This window comes from Rhodnius prolixus, unplaced genomic scaffold (genome assembly GCF_049639745.1).
Source record: "Rhodnius prolixus isolate KJV_2025 unplaced genomic scaffold, Rpr scaffold_4, whole genome shotgun sequence".
NCBI classification, from domain to species: domain Eukaryota; kingdom Metazoa; phylum Arthropoda; class Insecta; order Hemiptera; family Reduviidae; genus Rhodnius; species Rhodnius prolixus.
Window position 1 is genome coordinate 12,386,265 of NW_027411614.1, and position 22,762 is coordinate 12,409,026.

At 34.1% G+C, this 22,762-nt stretch overlaps 1 protein-coding gene across 3 annotated transcripts in view; it reads left to right on the plus strand.

Moving 5' to 3' along the window:
* Positions 1–2,981: 2,981 nt before the first annotated feature.
* LOC141455550 (juvenile hormone esterase-like) overlaps positions 2,982–22,762 on the plus strand; it is a 42,049-nt gene continuing 22,268 nt past the window's right edge. Inside the window, exon 1 of one of the 3 annotated variants that reach the window (XM_074130665.1) lies at positions 2,982–3,239. In XM_074130665.1, the coding sequence (XP_073986766.1) occupies positions 3,030–3,239 (210 nt within the window). In that variant the 5' untranslated portion in view covers positions 2,982–3,029. Of the gene's footprint in view, positions 3,240–15,377; positions 15,706–22,762 lie in introns of those variants that run through there. The other 2 variants (XM_074130666.1, XM_074130668.1) reach the window with 2 other exon arrangements.

Below are 22,762 nucleotides of genomic sequence, written 5' to 3' on the forward strand. Positions count from 1 at the left end.
AGTAAATTAAAACGTTTACCTTTTTATTTGTTTATATCATATTAATCCATTTGATTCGAATTTTTTTTAACCCATCATGCTTGCAATTAAAGCTTTTGAGATTCGATATCCTCATTTCATTTCTTTTTCTTGATTAAAGTGCATTTAATACTGAAAAAGAATTTTAGTAAAAAAATAAGGTCATAAACCCACTGTGCTTCCAAGAGGTTATATATTTATTTTTTTCAAGAACGATGTTCCAAATAAAATTTATGGTTATAAGTAGATATTTGTACCAGTAAGTGCACATAAGAAGATGGGCATGAGTATCTTTATCCAGATAAGATAAGTAATTAGAAGTACAAGAAATAATCGTAGTCAGTTCGTGAAATGGAGAAAGTTTGAAGAACCTTCCTGTAAGTAATATTATCCGGTTTTGTGGAATTTTGACCCAAATCTCTGTATATATTTAAATATATTGTTTTTAGCGTTGAGATAAAAGTAGGGTACAGACATAAAATTACAAAATATGTTTTATTATGAAGTTTATTTTCATTTTTAGAACTAAAACTCTTTTACGTCTTGGATCTCGTGTCTCGTAGTCTATTAAAATTGTTTATATTATTTTTTTTTCTTACTCTTTTTAAAAGGAGCTAGCAATTGTCATGCAATAATGTGTTAGTATTGCTCCTGTATTAGTAATTAATAATGTAATGCTCCAGAAAACGAAAAAAGTGATTTCTACAAAATAGTGTATTCCCCAAAATCATAAATAGTTCAAATTTGACATTTGTTTCGTTTACTATTTACCATATCCTACAAAGAATAATCTTTTGGTCCAGATCAATCTTGCCATTTTTCAATCTTTTGTTTTGTTTTCTTTTTTCCAGTTTTGTGCATCATTTTAGCGTTACTACTCACTTACCAGCTGATTAATTTTAGAGAGAAGTTGGTATTAAAATTGTTTGAAGAAAATTACTTGACAGAAGTGTGAATAGCTTGTACAATTCAACAGGAAGTATTACGATCTTGCCAAATTTTGGGAATTGAGTTTCCTCAGAAACCAGAAACTTTCAGGTTTATAAATCAGAATATAGTTTTTAGACAATGATGAGCGAATGAAATCTTGTAGTATTTTATAGTATGTTAAGTGTTTGTAGTATTTGTCGAATTCTAACTTTATTTTTTGTTTTATTTTTATTTTATTTTTTTTTAATTTACAGTCCAACCTAATCGTATAAAGTGTTGCCTGTTGTTTCGAGCTGGATTTACGTCTAACTTCCTAATTAAATAACGTAGACGGAGATGACTAGAAAACTACTTTTACTATAAATTTCTGTAGCAACTATTAAATAATCCAAGGCCAAGTCTGGGAATCAAACTTGACCACAAAACATATTAACTTTATAGGTATTGCTTATTGTGAAATATAAAAGGTTTCAGCCCGCAAAGCTAAGATATATATCTTACCGTTATCACAATATTGTGATACTGAGTTTTATTCTCTGAATAAAGATTGGGTTATATTTAATAGATACTGTAGAAATTTTAGTTAAATTGGTTTGCTAGTCGACTCTATTTAAACTACCTAACATTAATTAGCTAGGCGTAGAGCCTGCAAGAAAAACTAGGCAATACTTAACACATACTTTGTTCGATTAGGTTGAATTGGAAATCGATAAAAAACAATGATGTTAGGTAATAAGAAATAAGATCAAAGTGAAGACTTGCTCAACAGAACTGTCAAAGGAAGCAAGTTTGTCTGAACGGCCCTTGCCGGTTTTAACATTTCGGCCAGCAGTCCTCTCCTCTCCAGCGCCCGGATAAGCTACCGGCTTCCAGTCAGACAAACAGTTCTGTCGATATCTAATACTTTTACACCGGATTGAGCTGTAGGAATATCGGAATGTGGGAATGCTATGAACTGACCTTTATTTGATGCCATTGCTAACAGAAAAGGCGAGATTTCATGAGAGACTTGTAAATGTTGTTAGCCTACTTTACGCCTAAACATGTATTGTCCGAGATAAATATTGTCCTAAGTGGGCAAGCTCAGATTTGTATGTAACGTTATAGATTAAAGTTTAGAATGAAGTGTTCTTTATACATAACTATCTACCAGACAGTTTTAATGAGAAGTCGTAGGTAACAGGGTAGTTAGAGGATCAGCCCGCTAAGATGTAGTATACTAGGTTCGACTTTGGTTCGTATCCTTGAGTTTAATTTTCGTTCTTTTATGTGAAGGACTTTTATGTAAAGTAGCAGCGATCTCCTCTGTTCACGATACCTTATCGGAGGTAGAGCCGCCATGCCTGAAAAATATACTCGTATATTTATAACTACGATGAATTTATAAAGTTTAAAAAAACCGTTTTATTTATAAAAACTAAATTCCTCTCAAGACATTTTATTCACGATTTTAGTAGAATAACTAAATTATAGAATGAAATAAATAATACTATCATGTAATTGAAAGTAAGAGTAATAAGTTCTTTTTATTGTTTTAGACAATCTTCCAAGTTGCTGTTGAATTATGATAATTGGTTCGTGAAAGGATTTTCCAAGAAGGTATAGGATATAGCAGAGCAACGCTGTATCCTAGAAGAAGAAGTGAAGTAGATCCGGGGAGAAGTAAAGTCGTTTAATATTGACTCTTTTCAAGGTAAAACTTTTGTATAGGAGTTTGTTACTGGCCAAAAGTGTTGGAATTCAAGTTGCAAGATAGGGGTGACACAGTAGGGGAGTTTTGCTGTACAGGATGGGAGTTGGCAAAAAGGATTGGGATGGATGAAGCGGGAAAAGTTAAAGAGGGTTGCTAGAAGTGAGGTAATGTTACCTTAATCAGGTTTGCAGTATACGGTATGTGTTAGTGCAAAATATACTTGAATGTAGCGCCTATTTGTGTATGTAGTGTGCGTTGGTATGAGCATTTGTGGGTCTGCTTGTTTACCCCTTCTGTGCGCACACAGCCACACATAGTTGAGTAGTGGGGGAATCGATGTTCCTTTACAGAGGCACACACTCAGACAGTCTGACTCGGGCCCCGACCCATGGAGTCGTACAGGTTCAATTTCCATAGTACATGTATCGTACTCCTTTTAGTAGCGGAGAACGTATATCCTAATCTTGTCACTTTTACTTTACCTGGTCTTGGTGCCATCAGGGGTACAACCAACATCACCCTATGGACTCAGAGGACTATTTACCAATTTAAAGGAATACCCTATGCTGTACCGCCTTCTGGTGAAAAACGGTTCAAGGTATATTAATTTATAAATAATAATCTAATTGTCGAATAACTATTTTTTTTTTTAATGCATAAAAATTAAAGCAAAAGCTTATTTGTTGCATGGATAAAAAGAGAGTTTGCTGCATATGAGGTTGCCATGGTATCAGCTTCACGAACACGTGGTGTCCCCATACAAATCTTACTAAATATTGTCTCACATTTTTTTCTACAACTTATATTATTTTCAAAATAGAACTCCAAAATAAAGCTTAAATAACAATACTCTTTCTACTATTTATTCAAAATACTTTAGTTGATTCATTCAAGTTTTTCTTGTTACTTTAATGTTATTCTTAATTTCGCCATTTGTACAATTAAGTCTCACCAGTTTTAATTGCACAGAAAGTAAATTAATTTCATTAATTTGTCTGCTATACGAAGGAAATGAAGGACAGACCAAAAGATATCAATTTAATTATTGCAGACATGTTTCACGCAAGCTGCCTTTATGTTTCTTTTTTATCATGAAAATTATTTTGAAGATGAAAGAATTTACGACAATGGTGACCTTTTGAAAACTTGATCATGTTGTTACAGTTATTTGATGAAGTTTCCAGGTGGAGAGAGAGATTTTAGAGTTGAGCTGTCATTCCAAATTTGCGGAAAATCTTAGAATATTAAGATTGTATTATTATAGAATGTTTATTTTTATTTTTTTAATTTATTTTCTCGAAAATACTGGAAGCGATGTGGTAACTGTTTACATTATAATCAACTATTGTTAAGGTGTGTTCTGGGAGAAAGTAGCTTCAACTTTAAAACTGAAATCATCTTCCTGGTGGATGATGGTGCGCTATTGGCGGTAGTATGGATAGCCACATTGGCCACTTACTACCTGAAGTGCATTTTATGGCCATCTAATCAGGAAGGACACAGAACTTCATCCAAGATGCGAGAAAGTTTGCCAATTAGATTGTATTTATGGAAGCTAGAGAAAGACAGCATTCTCACTAGATTCTTATTTAGCATCTTTATTGGTGATTTGATCCTTGACCTGGTAAAAGAATCAAAAAGTGTCCCTCTTGGTTAGTGCCCACAAACTTTTTTTCATCCCCCATTTCAACGGAATTAGCCCCTAAATTTCGCCGTTCACCGTTATTCTTTTATTCAATTTCTTATTCGTATTATTACACACGACTGGCCAGATGCGGTGCGCGGTCTCACCATTCGCCTTTCAGTTCAACCTACTTTTTTGCTCTAGGCGCGGAGGCACCCATGAATTGAGAAGGGATTAGCTTTGCGGTTAGCCTATTACATTCCCATGCGGAGATCACTGGTTCGAATCCAGCTACTGGATGGAGAGGTTCTCTTCCCTAGGAGCTTCTTACAGCTTAGTCCGGTGATGGACAGTGTTGTCTGTGACGAGAAAACATTGTCCGGAGGGCGACAGTGCCTCAGATGTTGACGCGCCTTAAAGTAAAATAATAATTAAAATTTAGACAAATGAATTGTAAACTTCATTAAGTAAACAAAAATTTATTTCGTTGTAATCATTTGCTGGGGCTTATTGGTTCGACGTTTTGGACTCCATTAGCGAAGGACACCAGAGATTCCCAAAACGTCGAAACAATAATCTATCTTTAAGAAAATTGTGTAACAAAGATCTTAAGGGAAATTTTCTGCCGAGGAAGATAGAATGAATATGAAGGATGAGATGAACAGTAGTGGAAGCGAAAAAGGTGAGATAGTTTGGGTCATCTGGAGAAAATAGAACGGGATAGAATCCCGATGATCACTGTCCAATCGGAAGGGCGGAAAAAGAAAGCATGCTTTGGTTGGATGACTTGGCCAAGTTATTGGGAACAAGAAGTTTCGGTTACTAAGGCACTTCGACCAATCTCCGTGCCACTAGAACCCTCGGTAAGTCCTGGCCTCCTCCAATGAGTCTTTCCCATCTATCTATGTTAGCTGCACTCTAATTTCAAGTACCCAGCAGATTGCTCATGTCGTTAAAAACACCATCCAGGTAACTGACCCTTCCTGGGTGTGCCCAGCTCTCCTTTCAGAGTCTCTCTTGGCACCTCATATTTCTTCATTCTTACTGCATGGTCTCATTACCACAATCTGCTCAGCGAGTCTTCTTCTCTACTTTCAGCATCTTCGTACAATTGATACTCCTTTCTTTCTCTACACCTTCTTTCATTAGACCAAGATTTTTTTTCGAATACGAGGTTGATAGAATGAGGTTTTGTACAGATTAATTTTGGACTCCTGTTAATCAGATTGTTCTTCATAAAGTATCATCTATTTGCTGCTGTAATTCTTTCATTGACCTCCTATAGATGCTATTTGTGGTATTAACTTTAGTGCCCAGGTAACCTAATTCTTTTATCCCCTGAAAGATCCAGGAATCTATTCAGAAAAAAATAAAAATTATCCCTGATGGCCGGTGTCTACCCTCAACATACATGTATCTTCATGTTCATTTGTCTGAGGCACATCAAGGGTTCAAATGCTAAAGAATGAAAAATAAATCTGAACATTCCCTATTGCTCCACAGTTGAACACAGAACAAATGGTAACTAACATCTCGGTTTCGAGGTTATGCCTAAGGAACACAACTTTAATTTGAAACGTAATGGTGTTACGATAATGAAAAAACTTCCTGGTTGTTAGTTGTCAATGAATACAATCACATAATGTTAATTGTTGTTCATTTTGGAACAACTAAAGAAATATGTCTCATCTCCTCAGAAACTCTTTTTGTGCGAGAAAGATTCATTTTTTTTTTACTGAAAGCAATCAATTTAAAAATATCAAACGCAACATTATGTAGTATCGATAGAGTTGAACTTTAAGATTTAAGAATATGAACCACTACAGCTTCTTTACGGTTTCAAGGCGTATTTACCTACAATACAAGTGCGAGTATTGGGATTGTGATTAGGGGAAGGTCAGTGTAATTGAAGTGCAACATTCCCAACTGATGGGTTAAACAAATGTTTTATTGTAAAACATCGTTATGAAAAGCGAATGCTGGCGTGAAGAAACGAAATTTCCTTTCTAAGACATAATTATAATATATTTCAATATACAGTTGAGTCATAATTCTAATTGACAAACGTATTTCAAGACATCTTGTTCAACTGTATTGAATCTCTTCTTTTGATTCTCAAGCTACCCTTCACAAATTTCTTCACATTTGTATCCTAAAGTTCTGGACAAAATAGACCATGTCTAACCAACATTTCTCAAAACCGTTTCTTTTTAGGAGTTTCTCTATACTGAGGTTATCTTCAAACAAATGAAAAAGTAAAGTAATCACCTATTTTCTCAGACGGGGCTTAACGTCCAACTAGCACAATTAATGTAGGTGTTCATACTTTATATGATGCTCATTCATTATATGATGCTCATACTTTACTATAAACAATTTTTTATAACATTACAAAAAGCAGTCATACGCAGGATTCGAACTGGGCATCTCCCACTTACAAAGCCACAGTCTTGACCACTAGACCAACACCCGTCCCTTCTTAAACAAGTATTTCTTTTAATTACACCTTCCAACTGGATCTATCTATCCTGGATATCATCGTCTCTCAGTCCGCAACCGTGGAGGCTTTCTCAGACGCCATCCTCTTTTTTTGGAACTGCCTTTTCTTCTTCCTTGATTTTCAGTCTAGGATCTCTTAAGCCATTCTTCAATCTTTCATTCTTTTTATATGTTATAACAAATCTTTTATATTTATCCTATTATTGTAATTTATCCTAATAATAGGTAGCGATAAATCATTTTGCGTTAATAGGATCGTTTTTATCTCAGGATATTCAGAAGAGAAGAAGATGGAAAGAACACCCATTTATCTGTAAGAAATTATAGCATTAATGCAATCAAACTGGCAGTAATTCAAACTGATTGATAGTCTAATTGGAATTATAGTTTTAGAAGTTGGGGCACAAAATTATGTTTACTAGGACCGTCCCCCTATTTAAATAAACTTACAAACAGTCGGAATTAAATTGATTTCAAAAGAGCAGTGGGAAGCGATAGAAATAATGCGTTAAATGGTTGGATTATGGTAGGGGAGTTGTTTAACAAACTTCTGACCTCATTAATGTCACCGTCATTTCCATCATTTATTATAGTTTTTTATGTATATTTGTTAATGGTTGTATTAAGTAAATTTAATTAATATAATTATGTTTCTATTTTACTTCATAATTAGAAAATACACGGCTTTCGGCTACAAGCTAAGGTGTTGAAAATGTGAAGACATGTTGAGGGTTTGGAGAGTTATTATTATGGTGGTGCTACAGTCCTGGACGTGGACCTCAAGAGAGAGAGTGCCACTCTTCCAAATCTTCGGCTTTTAGCCACCATCTCCTCCACCTTCAGCAGATCGCTTTCGGCGTCATCTAACCATCTTATCCTCTACGTCTAGTACCTCTGAGCTTAAAAGCTTTCCTTGGTACTCAATGATGAGGCATCCGTTCAGCATGGCCAAACTATCTCAATCTTCCTTTCTTGATAATAGAAACTATGTTAGATTCGCCGAATAGTCTCTTGGGTTCTTCCTTTTTGCGGATTTTCCGATTCGCCGTTAACAAATACCGGGCCACATATCTTCCACAACACTTTTCTCTCCCATATTCTAAGTAGAGTTCTGTTTACTTTGTGTCATTGGCCAAGTCTCCCTTTCTTATTTTACTCTTAGTTTAGATCAGATCTTACTCTTAAAGTGAGCTTTAGATTCGCACCAGCTCAGCTTAATTAATAACTTCTTTCTTAGGAGACAGGTTTCTATTGAGGAAACTGAAATTTGATTTAATGTTATTGGTCAAAAAACTTATAAATTAAAGAAGAAGAAAGCAAAAGGAAATGCAAAAACTTTAGTTACATCCTAATTTCTGAAATATACAAGCTTTAATTAACTACAAAATGATTAAAAGTGAATATTTAATTGTTTTATTTGTCTTAAGTTTATTATTATTATTATTAAGATGAGCGCGCAATGCATACGTCATCGTTTCTAGCTAAAATTGGTGTCTGACATAAATACCCTTAACTGTCGGACTGCAGTAAAAGTTTTAACTATGTTCGCAAAATGTATTAAGTCAATTGATGATGAACTGATGTGTGGCGGCTAGCCAAATTAGAAACCACATAAAAGAAGAAACAGAATGTTATAAACAAAATTCTGTTCAATGTTTAAATTATCAGTAAATCTAGAAATGCCAGCCATCATGCTCATTGTTACTACAATCTATTTTTGTGGAAATTTTTTTTATTTTTATTTTGTGAAAACTCACATAACTTTGAATACTATAATAATTATTGTTCGTTTAGTTGGTACGCTGCAATGAATTCCATTGAATTCTGTAGTCTTAATCTCAAAATTGGTACTGGAGAGACTGTTTTCTCCCAAAGATGTATTATACAAGTGGGTACAAAAAAGTAAAAAATGCAGTTGCCTAGATAATTTATAGTAGAAATGGAACCCTACTGTGTGTATTCCTAGAAACTTGCTAAATACTAACTCCATGGAAATATATTTTTAACTGAATTCCCTAAATTGTCCAAGTGTCTGCCTGAACGTTGCCTTTTAATCAGTCCGGTTTCATCTTTTCTTTCTTTAGGTCTTTCAGCAGATAAGGCTTTTGCTAGGAATGTTGAGCTGGCCTTTGGAGAAATCGGCACCTGGTGGTGCAGAAGCTGTTCTGTCAGTGTGCCCGACTTATGTTCTTAAGAATAGAGATGGTAGAAAAATATAAAATTGGATAATGTAATAAGAAGCAACCGCGACAAGGATTCTGGATAAGGGACAGCTTGGTTAGGAATGTTCAAGCAGGTCTCTTAGTCGCCTTCTACGGCACGCAGACTTACGGTTGGCCACTCACTTGGTTATACGAGGGTCGTTTGAAAAGTCCGTGCAAAAATAAAAACTACTTAATTTTTTGGGGTAAACCTTTTTTATTTTTCAACATAGTCTCCTTTTAGGCTTATACACTTCGTCCAACGCTGCTCTAGTTTGTTGATCCCTTCCGAATAATAGGATTTGTCCAAGTCTGAAAAATAGCCATTCGTTTCTGCAATCACCTCCTCGTTTGAATAAAATCTTTTTCCCGCCAGCCATTTCTTCATATTGGGGAAGAAATAGTAGTCCGAGGGAGCCAAGTCTGGAGAATAGGGAGGATGTGAAACGAGTTGGAACCCTATTTCCATTAATTTTGCGACCACAACTGCTGAGGTGTGAGCTGGTGCGTTGTCGTGATGGAAAAGGACTTTTTTGTGGGCCAATCGTGGGCGCTTTTTCTTGCAGCTCGGTTTTCAAACGGTCCAATAACGATGAATAATATGCACCTGTAATAGTTTTACCCTTTTCCAGATAGTCGATGAGGATTATTCCTTGCGAATCCCAAAAGACAATCGCCAGGAACGGTCTTCGCCTTTTTTGGCGCAGATTCCCCCTTGGTAACCCATTGTTTAGATTGTTCTTTGGTCTCAGGAGTGTAGTGATGTATCCATGTTTCATCCACAGTGACGAAACGATGCTTAAAGTCCTGCGGATTCTTCTGGAACAGCTGCAAACCGTCCTTGCAACACTTCACACGATTTCGTTTTTGGTCAAGCGTGAGCAATCGCGGCACCCATCTTGCGGATAGCTTTGTCATGTCCAAATGTTGATGCAAAATATTATGTACCCGTTCATTCGAGATGCCCACAGCACTAGCAATCTCACGCACCTTCACTCTTCTGTCATCCATCACCATATCATGGATTTTATCAATGATTTCTGGAGTAGTAACCTCAACAGGGCGTCCAGAACGTTCAGCGACACTTTTTGCCCATATGGCCACTCCGAAAATTTTGAAACCACTAATAAACTGTTCTAATCGAAGGTGCAGAGTCACCATAATGTTTATCAAGCTTCTCTTTAGTCTCCTGAGGCGTTTTGCCTTTCATAAAGTAGTGTTTAATCAACACACGAAATTCTTTTTTGTCCATTTTTTGAAAATCACTCGACTTCCTCGATTCAAACGAATGCCAAACACAAAGAAATAGACCGATCTGGCTGAAACTTGGTGTGTGTTCTTCCAAGAGATGCTACTAACTAAACATAACCTCGTTACGCGCCAGTAGTGCTATCTCTCTGACTTTGCACGGACTTTTCAAACGACCCTCGTATTCTGCCAGAACCAACCCAGGTTATCAGAATAAAATTGATGTCCAAGTTGTGTTGGTTTTTTTTCCGTTAGCGTAATTGTTCTGAGAAAATCTCAAGGTTTAGAAAAAATCCTGTAAAAAAAAACCCTAAATATCTAAGGGAAGCTTAATTGATAATTGCCTGCATGACCTGAAATTTAAACTTTAATTATTTACTAAAACATATCGCTTTATCAGTACACATTTACTCACCTTTTTATGCATTTGTTAGCAATTTTTTAAAATAAACATTGAAGATAATTTTAAGACAATTTTACATATTTGTCAATTCTTGGTGCATCTTGAAGATACAAAGCTGTAATATTTTATGTCTAAAAGGGAAATGGTGTTGACATTTTTACACATCTAAAAGTTCTATTTATGGAAGAAGAAATACCGTTATAAATATTTGTTCATATTGCAGACAATATTATGTTCATTGCTTAAATCATTTTGCAAATATTTTACTTGTTTATTTGTCTATAATTTTCTAAGCGAATGTTGTCTGTTTTGATGATAACATTGGTTAAATAAGTTTTAAAGAATGAACAATGACTTTTGTTATTTCTGTACAAATACTGTTTTCTTAGTCCCTCCACATCTATAGTAAATATGTTGGAAAGTGTTTGATTAAGTATTAATAAATTTACTAACAATAAAAGAAAAAAAAAAATGGGTTTAGTTTGTCTTTCCTCAAGTGATAACGTTTGGATTCACACATTGTTTATGGCCTTTATCAAGACTATTTCAACTGAAAATAAATCTTATTTCAGGCAGGATTTCTTTAAATTCAATCCTAGGACCCCTGAATCAGCTCTTATGATCCTAAAAGTTTGAACCTCCACGCGGTCATGCTTCTGCACAAGAAGACACATAGTACTCCTTTTTTAATTGATAATAGGACAAGAAAAAAAAAAATCAATTGAGCCGTCTTACATTAGGGCAGACCTACATCAAACCAACGGCCATGCCACACACTAGCTCCCTCAAGATTGCTGGCAAATACAAGATTTGGCTCTCTTGGGTTGGCCTAATCGTTCCGTTGTTTTTATAAGAAGTTAAAAATTTCTCTTCTGTGCTTTGAGTAGAGGATCGCGGGTCCACTGAAAATTGAATCTTCCCTTACCTTAATTACAAAGCGTAACTTAGCCTAAGAATTACCACTTCTAAGGCTCTTATTGGTTTTCTTCTTCAATGGATTTCCTACCTGGTGGTGCGATTTTTCAATTTTTTTGTGATACAGAAAAATATTAAACAAATACATCTTAGTAAATCAAGTAATGACTTATTACAATGAACTTTATCTTTAGACCCTTGCGAGTTTATCAAATGCCATTATTTCATTTTAAGATATTAATTTAGTTAAAGTAAACTCTATTTAATTAATGTATTATTATTTTAAAATATAAGTTATCTTTTACTTAAACCAATATTGATGGTGCTCTAACAATTGCTCTTTTCTCCGCTAGATGTTGCTGCCTATCCCAGCAACATCATCATAATAAATAATGCTATTATTTATATTTAAAAACTCAGGCTTTTGATATTCAATTGTCAGGGTATAAAATAGTGGGGTAATTCTAATTCTGTTTGAGGCCATATTTTTCCAAAATTACTTAAAAGTAGGCAAAACAAAAAGTATTTTTAAGAAAATGATCCTAAAATTAGTCTCTCCTAAATTCATGTTAATAAACAAAGTAAAGTAGAACCTTTATTTTCAGGTGGACTTAACGTCCAATTACCTAATGCCTTTCATTAATCATTAAAGTAAAATTCAAAGCGTAGACCAGGAATCGAACTCAGTACCAAAATAAATATTAGCTTTGCGGACCTCGCCTCTAACTGCTCGGCTACCTTACATTTCAATATGTAATGTACAATGTTTCATTCATCTAGAAGATCCATTGTACAAGTGAAAAGTGATCAATTGAAAAAAAAAAAGAAGATTGAATTCCAGAATGGAGAAATTAATTAGCCCCTTATTCATGGATCTTGTCGTCCCTGTGGTTATCCCAACTTTACGATCAAATAACACTTAAACTGGAACCTCTTGCATTAAACACAAGAAGCCTGCAGAGGTAGAATGTGGGGTACAACATCTTGGGTTTCCTTTCGGTCAACTCTAGTTTACTATCTACATTCTGTTCAGTTTTTGATTAAGGGAGCCACAATAGACCTTTCCAGGTTGGAATTGACTTATTCGCAGACTCTCTTCACAGATATCCTTTAGCAGAACAAAAAAAAAGTTAATTAGTTGGTAATATAACATATTTTTTGCAATTTTTTTTAGGAATAAATGGAAACAAATGAATCATTCTGATTTAATATTTATAACTGCTTCATGAAACATACAAGTGAAAAATAATTGGTTAAAAAAAAGCAAATTCTCTTTATGAAATGATGATGAGGCAGAGTTGCATAGAAAATTACTGAAGTCATTTAAAAGAGAGTTGATGTTTCTAAAACAATACAGCAGAGTGGGCTTTGTTCCGTTCTGTTTCTCCACTCTTTTCACTATATTCGGTTCATTTCGTTTTGTGTACACCTGGTTGGTTGGTCGGTCCATTCAGCATCTTTAACAATTTTCCGTACAGTTAAGTCTTACCCTCTCTTCAAACTTCCATTTTCACAGTTGTAAGCTTTTATGTTTAATATTGTTCATTCCATTCGTTTAGCGGAAATTTATATACGAGTGTGGAGCATTTTTTATTGATAAAAATTAAAATTTAAATCAATCCGAGATCTGCGAATACATTACTTCTAATATCGTCATCTGATAATATTGATTTCGTCTAAATCAGAATCAATAGTTCTCATTATATGTTAAATAGTTTTACTAATCAATAAAATAGCATACAGTTTACAAACAACATCATCAAATATCTTGGGTTAGGGAGTTGTTTCAGAGATCATTTAATTAACCAACGGACACTTCTGAAATCTTATTAATCTAGGAGTCGTGTATACAACTGTGCACAGACTAATTATATCTTAAACGCCTTGGGAGCACCTTGGTTCGTACGGAATGAGCAAATCAACAGGTTGTTGGATAATATAAGACTTAATGGTAAGGATAACATACTTATTTCTAGAGAAATTGTGGACAATAACGCCCTCTCACTGACTGACTAAATCCTAAACTACCAGAGACATACTTCCAAACTTAACAAAAGCCAGTGACCATTTAAAGTTTACATTACTTTTTTACGCGTTCTTTTGTTTATTAGCATTATTTTAATATTTTCTGAGGCAGAAAATTTACTGATTGGATAAACAAGGTTATTTTTCTTCTCATTATTATAGAAGAATTAACGTCTCTTTATTAAAACATGAGTATCTTTTATTTTACTAATTAATCTAGCTGAATGGTTTCAAGAAAAGAATAAGAAGGAAAGAGAAGTTTTATGGTGTTATTTCAAGGTCTGGCAATGGTTACATAATACAAAATATTCGATCGTGCTAAAAATAATACCATTAAGTAGATTACCAAGGAAGAATTATGGTATCACTATGGTATGGAGATCGGAGTGAGGAACGAACAGTACAAAAAAACATTTGGTAGAGGTGAGCATAAATTATGTTTGGGATTTAGAAAATAAATAGGCCACAATCTAACAAACTAAAAAATTTTAGTAAACTTAGTTTGATGATGTCTCCATTATTTTCAACTAGTAGGAAATTATTAGAAAATTAATTAAATATTTTTCTACTGCATTGCATAAATGTATATTTGAACGGCAGACTCCTATAGTTAATCTTCTTCATATTGCATATCTGGTTATCCGAACGTTGCCGATCACTTCCGCGAACGCCTATTCTTTGCTTTACTTTTATACTTTACTGTTTTACATTTATACTTCACTGCTCACAGAGTGTTGATGAGGACATACATTCTTTACTAAAAGGGTAAAACTATTCAATACTTATATAACAAATTCAAGACCTACAGCCATTTATGAATGCTGTTTATTTCGTTCTTAACTTTATTTCTTGCTCATTATTGTTATTACTTACACTAAGATTTCTTTGCATAAATTCTAACTATAAATTAAGAAATCACTTAACAATTTCTTCAGCAGGCTTTAACTGGCATAAAAAGTTCTTTTAAGATATTTCTAGTAAAAACCTTTTCTAATTTACATAAAAACCCTAAATGTTATCATTACTGGGTTTTGAGATTATCCACCATTTCATGAATAATAATAATAAATGATTATTTTTCTCTCTAATTTTATTATTTCGCTTTGTATTTTAATATTTGCACCAACTTCCAACAAACAAGCGGACGTATTTTGGCCCTCAATGGAGTATATTGTTTTGGCTAACACGATACTATTTGCGTTTGTAATAAAACGGTGAGTCTCAGATTAGGGTGACCAATTACTCTCTATTGTATGCACGTCAACAACATTCATGTGGACATAGCCATTCATTCAATATTTCATTTTATGCGTCATTTATTATTGTATTTAATCAGAAATTTCATTTTTACAGGAATTTTGGTGGTTACTTTTGATATTAGGGGGAAGATACATAATGATATTCTTTACTTTGACGAGTTCTAAGTAATTCTAGCTTTATATTTAATGACAGAGTTTCTGTAGCCTTCCCAAACTCGAATCGCAGGCCGGCCAGAATATTTCAATATGTGTACATCTTCCAAGCGTAACATCTTTACGTTCTGCGAGAATCAGTAAGCACCTAGTGTTATCTTCTGTACAAAGCAGCTGGACTCATGGAAAATGCAATATTTTGAATACATTTCAGTAACCGTGCCACTAAAAATAAAAAGATAGCGTGAGAAAATCAGAAGTTCACAGATAACACTCGTTTGGCATTGGGAACTGTCTGGGGGATGTTCTAAACACTTGGGTTTTTTCCCTCTCACGTGAGTTTCAAGTCGTAAATAAAGAAACCCATTTTACTATGACTCTGTGTTAACATTGCTATCCTTACCCACAGATTTGATTGCGGGAAATTTGGATAAACGGAACGCAGGCGAATGCTGCCTAATGTTTCCTCTCCTCATCTCTAAAAGAAGAATCGGAGCGCTAGATAAAAACATCCAGCTAGAAGTAGGTAATCACAAGTTACCTCAGGAATGGAGGCAGGAAACTAGAGAAAAAGGCACTCCTGTCTCCTTGTGCTTTGTATGTATCCTGGAAAGTACAATCTCAGAAAAGGAATCCGTTTCCTCCCCTAAGACAAGGAATCTGATCTGGCATAAGCGTAGCAGTGGAGCGTTCTTTGTCACCTGGCTCACTACAGGCAACACAGATTTGGTATCTGGGTAAGGATGTAATTGAATAATATTGGCCAAAGTAGCATGTCCGCCTAGATAAGCCGGCAGACCAGTAATTGTTACCCTATCAAAGAATATGAGTTTCTTGTAAGAATATGAGTTTAAAAAGTCATTGTAACCAACGAAGCACCATTTCGCGTCACCACATCATCATACTCGTTCGCTAGAAGAAAACTGAGACAGTATTCATCACTCCTGTGGATTGATAGCAATACGGCTAGTTGTTTCTTACTAGAATATCTCAGAGCCTTGTCAATCGCCTGCTGTCCGTGAAGAACCGAATATTAGTCTCACCCGCAGATTTTTCTTATTTATTTACGGTGTTTCCGACTCCTCTTCAGTATATAGTCATCTTTCTCATGCCCTTCATGGTTTTCATTGTTTATTTTTCAATTACTCTGCTTTCCGCTATGGTAGACATCTATTAAATAAACATTTGGGCAACTTCGAAATGAAAACTTTTCTAATTAGGATTCAATTTTCAACTTTTCATGCAGAATTTCGTAAAATGAGTTTGACCGAAAATACATATTTTCAAATGAAGCTATCTTTCTTTAAGGACCTTCGCCTCTAAGGTTACACCTTTCTCCCAGAGAAACAATGCATTGCCTTCAAAGATGATATCCTGCCTTACCTAATCTATAGATTTTTCTTATTTCAATAGAGAGTCGCGTAATTAAAGATCTTGTCCTTAATTCTTGTTCTATACTTTCAAAAAAATGTATGCTTCTATTGAAGGTATCTTGAAACCTAGATTAATATATACTAATCAAACTCTCGCTTTGACACAGAATGGCCTTTAGTCCATCTTAAACAATTATTGGTAAGTTTAGTGATGGTAGGATTGCCAAATGTTAATTTTTAATGTTAACCTTAATCATCATATCTTTTGCAACATATTTCACATTTCTTATCACTTTCTTTCGTAGGTTTCTTTTTTAGCGGTAAATTACGTAGTGTGTAGCTCGTTACATCTTTATCAATGTTCGGAAACAGGACCATACCTGGTGGAGTCATCAAGGTCTGATAAGACTCAATTTTTTTTTTTTTTTATCTTGCAACCTCCTGATTCCGTATTGATTTTGCTTTTGATCGAACATTCAATTACACAGACTCCCTCTGCCTCCACAATCTACATCCTCGTAAAAATTGATCTTCTCATTTTCAAGTACTTAAAATACTTTGACCTCAAGTTTCTAAGTCATTAAGACATTTACACTAAAAAATCCAGGAATTAAAAGTGCCTTGACATTCACCTGACTTTATCTTATTGAAATTATTTTAATTTAAATGAAAAGTTTACCAAAAATATTGAAGTGCCCTCAAATAAATAATATAGTTAGGTTAGCGTATTTAAAAACAACGCTTATGTTTTGCACTGTCGTGCAGAAGGAAACCCATTAATGTGTGCATTGATATAGTATGAAGTTAATAGATACTTTAGAGAATGGGTTAAATTTTGGAGAGGCATTTATTTTATATTTACTCGATTATTGTCGTATTATCTGTCAATTATCTAACTAACATCTGTGGAGTACTTTGAATTTTGAAAATATTTATATTTTTTCATTGCCACAAACAAAAAATGAGACTTGACACTAAAAATAAAATGGGCCATTGGATAACCACTGATTGACACTATTGAAGCCTGGCTGCCTCATGAAATCGTGTAAATGGGTAGCATTCAACCCTTAAAAAACGCTCAGTCACCCTCATCTTAAGGCGTTTATCAAATTCCAATAGCAGTTCAAGGGCCAAACTCCGGCCTGAAGTAATTAGTCGGAGATGACGATCCTTGCGTCACGTCTAAATCCAGAACCACATTGCTGGATGCCGCCCTCAGGCCAGAATGTTTCAAACGATACACGGTTTCTCTAAAGGAAATTCAAACTGACAGTTTGTCCTGTTTAGAAGTAGTTAATTCCGTGTAATATTTAAAATAACCGAGGCTCAATGCTCTCTCATAAAATTCTAGTCCAATTAAAGTTTGATTGTTTCATTAAATAAGACCTTCTTACAAATTTAATTTGTTAAACATTACGATTATTTGTTTCAACAGCATCCTCTTTAATTGTTATAATTTTTTTTTTCAAATTGATATCTTTAACTTGTTAATGAAAATATAATAGAAAGTTTCTTGGCTTTAAAACTTCTTCTGGGACGTGCATTTTTACATCCAGTTTGAGTTGTAAGAGGTTGCTTTGTAGTCGTATGAGTACATTAGCTGCTTGAAAAAATTTTTATCTCCTTTAATTTCAAGCAATGACAGATTTTAAACTTTCGCACCATTATGATCTTCCTTTTGTAAGCTCTTCGTTTTTCTTTTATTTATATTTTTTATATTTGTGAATTTTTCCAGATCTAGCAGCTGCCCCAATCTGCCACTCCTCACGACGCCCGTAGTTAGGGTTGCTAAAAATAGATTTATTCAGTCTTAGTAATTTTTTGATCTAATTTACAATGTGATTCATTAAGTTAACTGTTTCTGAGTTGGTCAATTTTTTTAATCTTTCATTATTTAATCACAACTCTTGAAGAACGGCAATTGCCATGTCAGAAAACAATTGCTCGTGAGTACTGTATTCACTTCTTATGACAAGATTTATTTAAATTAATTTATCTATCTATTTAATGAAATATTAAATTAAAAATAATGAAGCAAATAAATAAATACCTACAGTTTATAATAATTTGTTATTTATTAATTACGAATCGAATTAATTAACTTGAATATTTAACTGATATTAACGTTTAACATTTGACAAAGGTAAAGTCAAACAACTGATTATGTTTATTGGAAAAACGAATTTTCTTTTTTGCAATTGACATTTGAGTGGGGATCAAACGCAGCAGCGACCGTACATAGGTCATGGATAGCAAGAGGTCCATATTGATTCCTAATTATTTTGCCGTTAACATAACTGTTATTCTGATGTTTGGTTCTTGTTTATTTGTTTGGTTTTTTAGACATATCTTTTAATTTACAAGCATGGAAACTGTTAAAGAAATGAAATTATGTATATGAAAAATAATGTAAGCTTTTTTTTTCAACTTCTTGTTTTGATGTCATCTACAGCGTTATTAAACTTGATTTTCCGTACCTAGTATTTCACTTATCGCTAATATTACGAAATATTAAAACGAGTAAAATTTTTCTTTCATGCTCCCTCAAAGAGGACCTTCGTAGAATGGATCTCGTGGTGAAAGTTTTACTTTAAAAACGCCTAAATAAGGACTCTTTCCATATAGCCAAGTTTTTCCATTATAGGTGATTCGTTTTCTTTAATTTAATTCTATCCATCAAGATAAAAATGAATGATTCCTACATTAAAGTTTTAAAATGGATAATTACCTTTATCTGTAGTAGAATTGTTAAATTGAATAAGTGATTTTTACTCTTAAAAATGGTATCGTTTTTATTCTTTAAGATAGATAGCAGCACATGCTAATTTAATCGAAATTAGAGAATAGGATGAAAAAATAATTGCCATTTCAGTCGAGTAAAATTTATTTTGCCGAGCTTTCGACTTAGGGACTAGGTCATCTTCAGGGCTAGTTTAGAAAGTAATACTTTTACATTTCGGGGTTGGTGTGTCTTCTGGCTTGTCTGTTCATGGACTGAGTGTGTCACTCTCAGTGTGTTACTTTGTAAACTAGCCCTGAAGATGACCTAGTCCCTAGGTCGAAAGCCCGGCAAAATAAATTTTACTCGACTGAAATGGCAATTATTTTTTCATCCTATTGAAACTATAAATCAGTCACCAAAAAGAATGGACAGAAATTAGAGAAGTAAATTGATCCAACAAGATAATAACAAGCTTTTTTCTACAAACTAAAGTGACTCAGATCAGCTAGATATAATCTTACGTTGGGGCAAGAGTTCATTGAAAACTCATTCAAAAACACAGTATAAGAGGATTCAATTTAAATTTGGAAATGCATTAGCACTTTTAGTGCGCTTGTTATAAGAAACATTTATATTATATCTAATACAATGGAAACTCTTGAAACAGCTACCTACAGCTCTAGCTTCAGAGAACTGCTACGTAGATTCTACATCATAGCTCAGAAGAAATGAGCCTAATTTTGAAGGGCTAATCACTAATATGTTATAGCTACTTTTAATAAAAGCCAATCGTTAGCATTTTTATTTGTTCGACTCCCCTCTGCCAATAATGGGATCATTCAAGAAGCTGAATTCAATTGAAAGTAACGCATAAGCAAAGTGAATGTATGGACTTTTATTCTTTCTGAGGTGAAGGCTGGCAATAAATATCACTTAAGTTAAGTGCCATAATACTTGATTGAATGTTATCACTTTACTGCTATTGTCTCAATTAGATAGACATCTTGTCATGGTTAGCAAATATCTCAGGTAGAAAATTTACTTTTGGTATCTATAAAACTAACTTTTATCAAAACAAATCAAATTCAAAGTTTTTTCAAAGTCAAGTCCTTTTTTTATTTTAAATCAAAGTTTTATTTGTTAATTGTATACTTTGGACAAAAAACACACACAGTTTATCTACTGATAAAGTAGTTACAAATAGTACAAGTAGCTATAATATATTAATGGCTAGCACTTCAAAATTAGGCTCATTTCTTCTGAGCTATGATGTAGAATCTACGTAGCAGGAAAAATATGTGTATAGCTTTTTGTAAATTAGCCAAGAGATAAGTAGCCACTTAAAAGCTAAATTTGACTTATATTCACGGTCAGCTCTTGTCAGTATAAATGATTGACTACTGCTTTCAAGTATATTGCTATCAAATTGTTTGAAAGTTATCTTCACGGCTGAAAGCAAATCTTAGGCTTAAAAAAATATGGCGTAAAAATAATATTGTCCTGTTCAGCTGGAGTTTATCAAGGATTGTACGAGGTGTGTTCAAAAAATAAGGTGAATTTTCAAATTTCGCGGGCTACATACATTCGAATTTCGATTGTTTTTTTTGTATGTTGGTACACTTGTCTCGAACATATTTTCAAAGTTGTAGCTATATAGCATGTTTAGTTTGTATATGAGAGGCATAAATAAGACAAGTGTTTTGCGAGTTCGGCGATTTTCTTCTGTCGACAAAAATGGATCAACGAATTTGCATCAAATTTTGTGTAAAAAATGGAATTAAGTGCTCAAAAACACTTAAAATGTTGACAGTGGCGTACGGTGAGAGTACTCTGTGTCAAAAAAAATGTTTACAAGTGGTACAAGCTTTTCACAGAAGGTCGAGAAGATGTGAATGACGACGCTCGCCCTGGACGCCCCAGCACATCAACAACCGATGAAAATGTTGAGAAAGTAAAGAAAATCGTTATGAAGAATCGTCGAATCACAATTAAGAGTAGTTGCTGAGGTTGTCGGCATATCGGTTGGCACATGTCCTGCAATTTTGAGCATGAAGCGTGTGGCAGCGAAGTTCGTTCTAAAATTGCTGAATTTTGATCAAAAAAAACGTCGCATGAGCATCGCTCAGGAATTGTTGAATGACATTATCATGCCTCAGCCACCGTATTCACCAGATTTGGCGCCCTGCGACTTTTTCCTGTTCCCAAGATTGAAGAGACCCATGAAAGGACGGCGTTTTGCGACGATTGAGGAGATAAAAACCGAATCGCTGAAAGTGCTCAAGGACATACCAAAAAGTGCATATCAGAACTGTTTCGAGGATTGGAAAAAACGCTGGCACAAATGTAGTATATCTGAGGGGGACTACTTTGAAGGAGACAAAATAAAAATCGATGAATAAATAAATATTTTTTGAGAAAAATGAAAATTCACCTTATTTTTTGAACACACCTCGTATTTCTGCCTCTTGATTATTAATATTTATTTATAATATATTGTGTGTATCTCTGAATGGTAAGGTCTTGAGGCTGTTTACGGATGATACAATAATAATGGTGAGAACGCTAGAAGTTCATTTTATTATTGTAGTAAAGCTACATCATTGCTTATTTAACGTTCGCAAAAAATAAATTAATTGAAGTCAAGGTTGGTGACCGCAGTTCAAATCAGTTTCAATTTATGTAATATTTAGAAATTACTATTGAGTATCTTGAGTCTTTGACAATCACTTAGACTCGTCTACTTTCAGTATTCCGTTTTATTTTATGGTTTGATCGCAGCTTTGGCAGGCCTATAATTGTTTTTTTTTTCATATGTCGTTATATCGTTCGCGTTGTTACTACCTCAGATCTACCTAGCCTGCTCATTTTGCTGAAATAGAGAAACCGCTACAGGACAAAAAGAAATAAAAATATTCACCTGTGGGTGCCCAAACAAGCTAAAAGTTGATTGAGAGTCATCTGAATATGTAGGTCTCAAGCAGCTATGTATTTTTGTTCAACATAGATTCTTGTAACAAATTCATTTAATCAAGAAACTATAAATAAGAGGACGGCGTTGAGAAAACCTACTCTAGACCGTCTTATTTGAAGGTGTCGAAGAGTAATTTAGGTTTTTTTAATTAGTATCGCTGTACCGCCCTTTCCGTCCATTCTGTCGTTTCTCACTATATTAAAATGTGTAAATTTTATAATTGACTTTGGCTTAAACCAAGTTTCGCTTAATATAGCTACATTTATTTTTTCATCGCCTAGACAGATTTCCAAGCTGCCTTTATTGGAAACGGCTGATCTTGCGTTCCATTGTAGTATTTTTAATTTATTCATGTGTTGTAAATGAAAGTATACTAAGTAAAACTATGAGATATTATATACACTGTACAGTTAAAAAGTATTTGTTACTTAATAACAGTAACCAATTGGAAATTTACATTGCCTCGTTCAAACTTATCACTTTATCTTTGCTTAGTAATCTCAGTTTGTCGTCAGGTATTTTTAATTCTATTCCATTTATACTCTTTAAAATGGAGTATATTGCTTCATATAATATATCTAAATGGGGATCCTGTTGAAGGGATTTCGCAGTTTTCGTTACCTCTGAAGGGCGGTATGGGTTTTGAGGAATTAATCCTCCTGGTGTACTTTTACTCGTACCCGGTTGAATTAATAGGTCGTTAATCAATTTTTTATCGAAATTAGGGA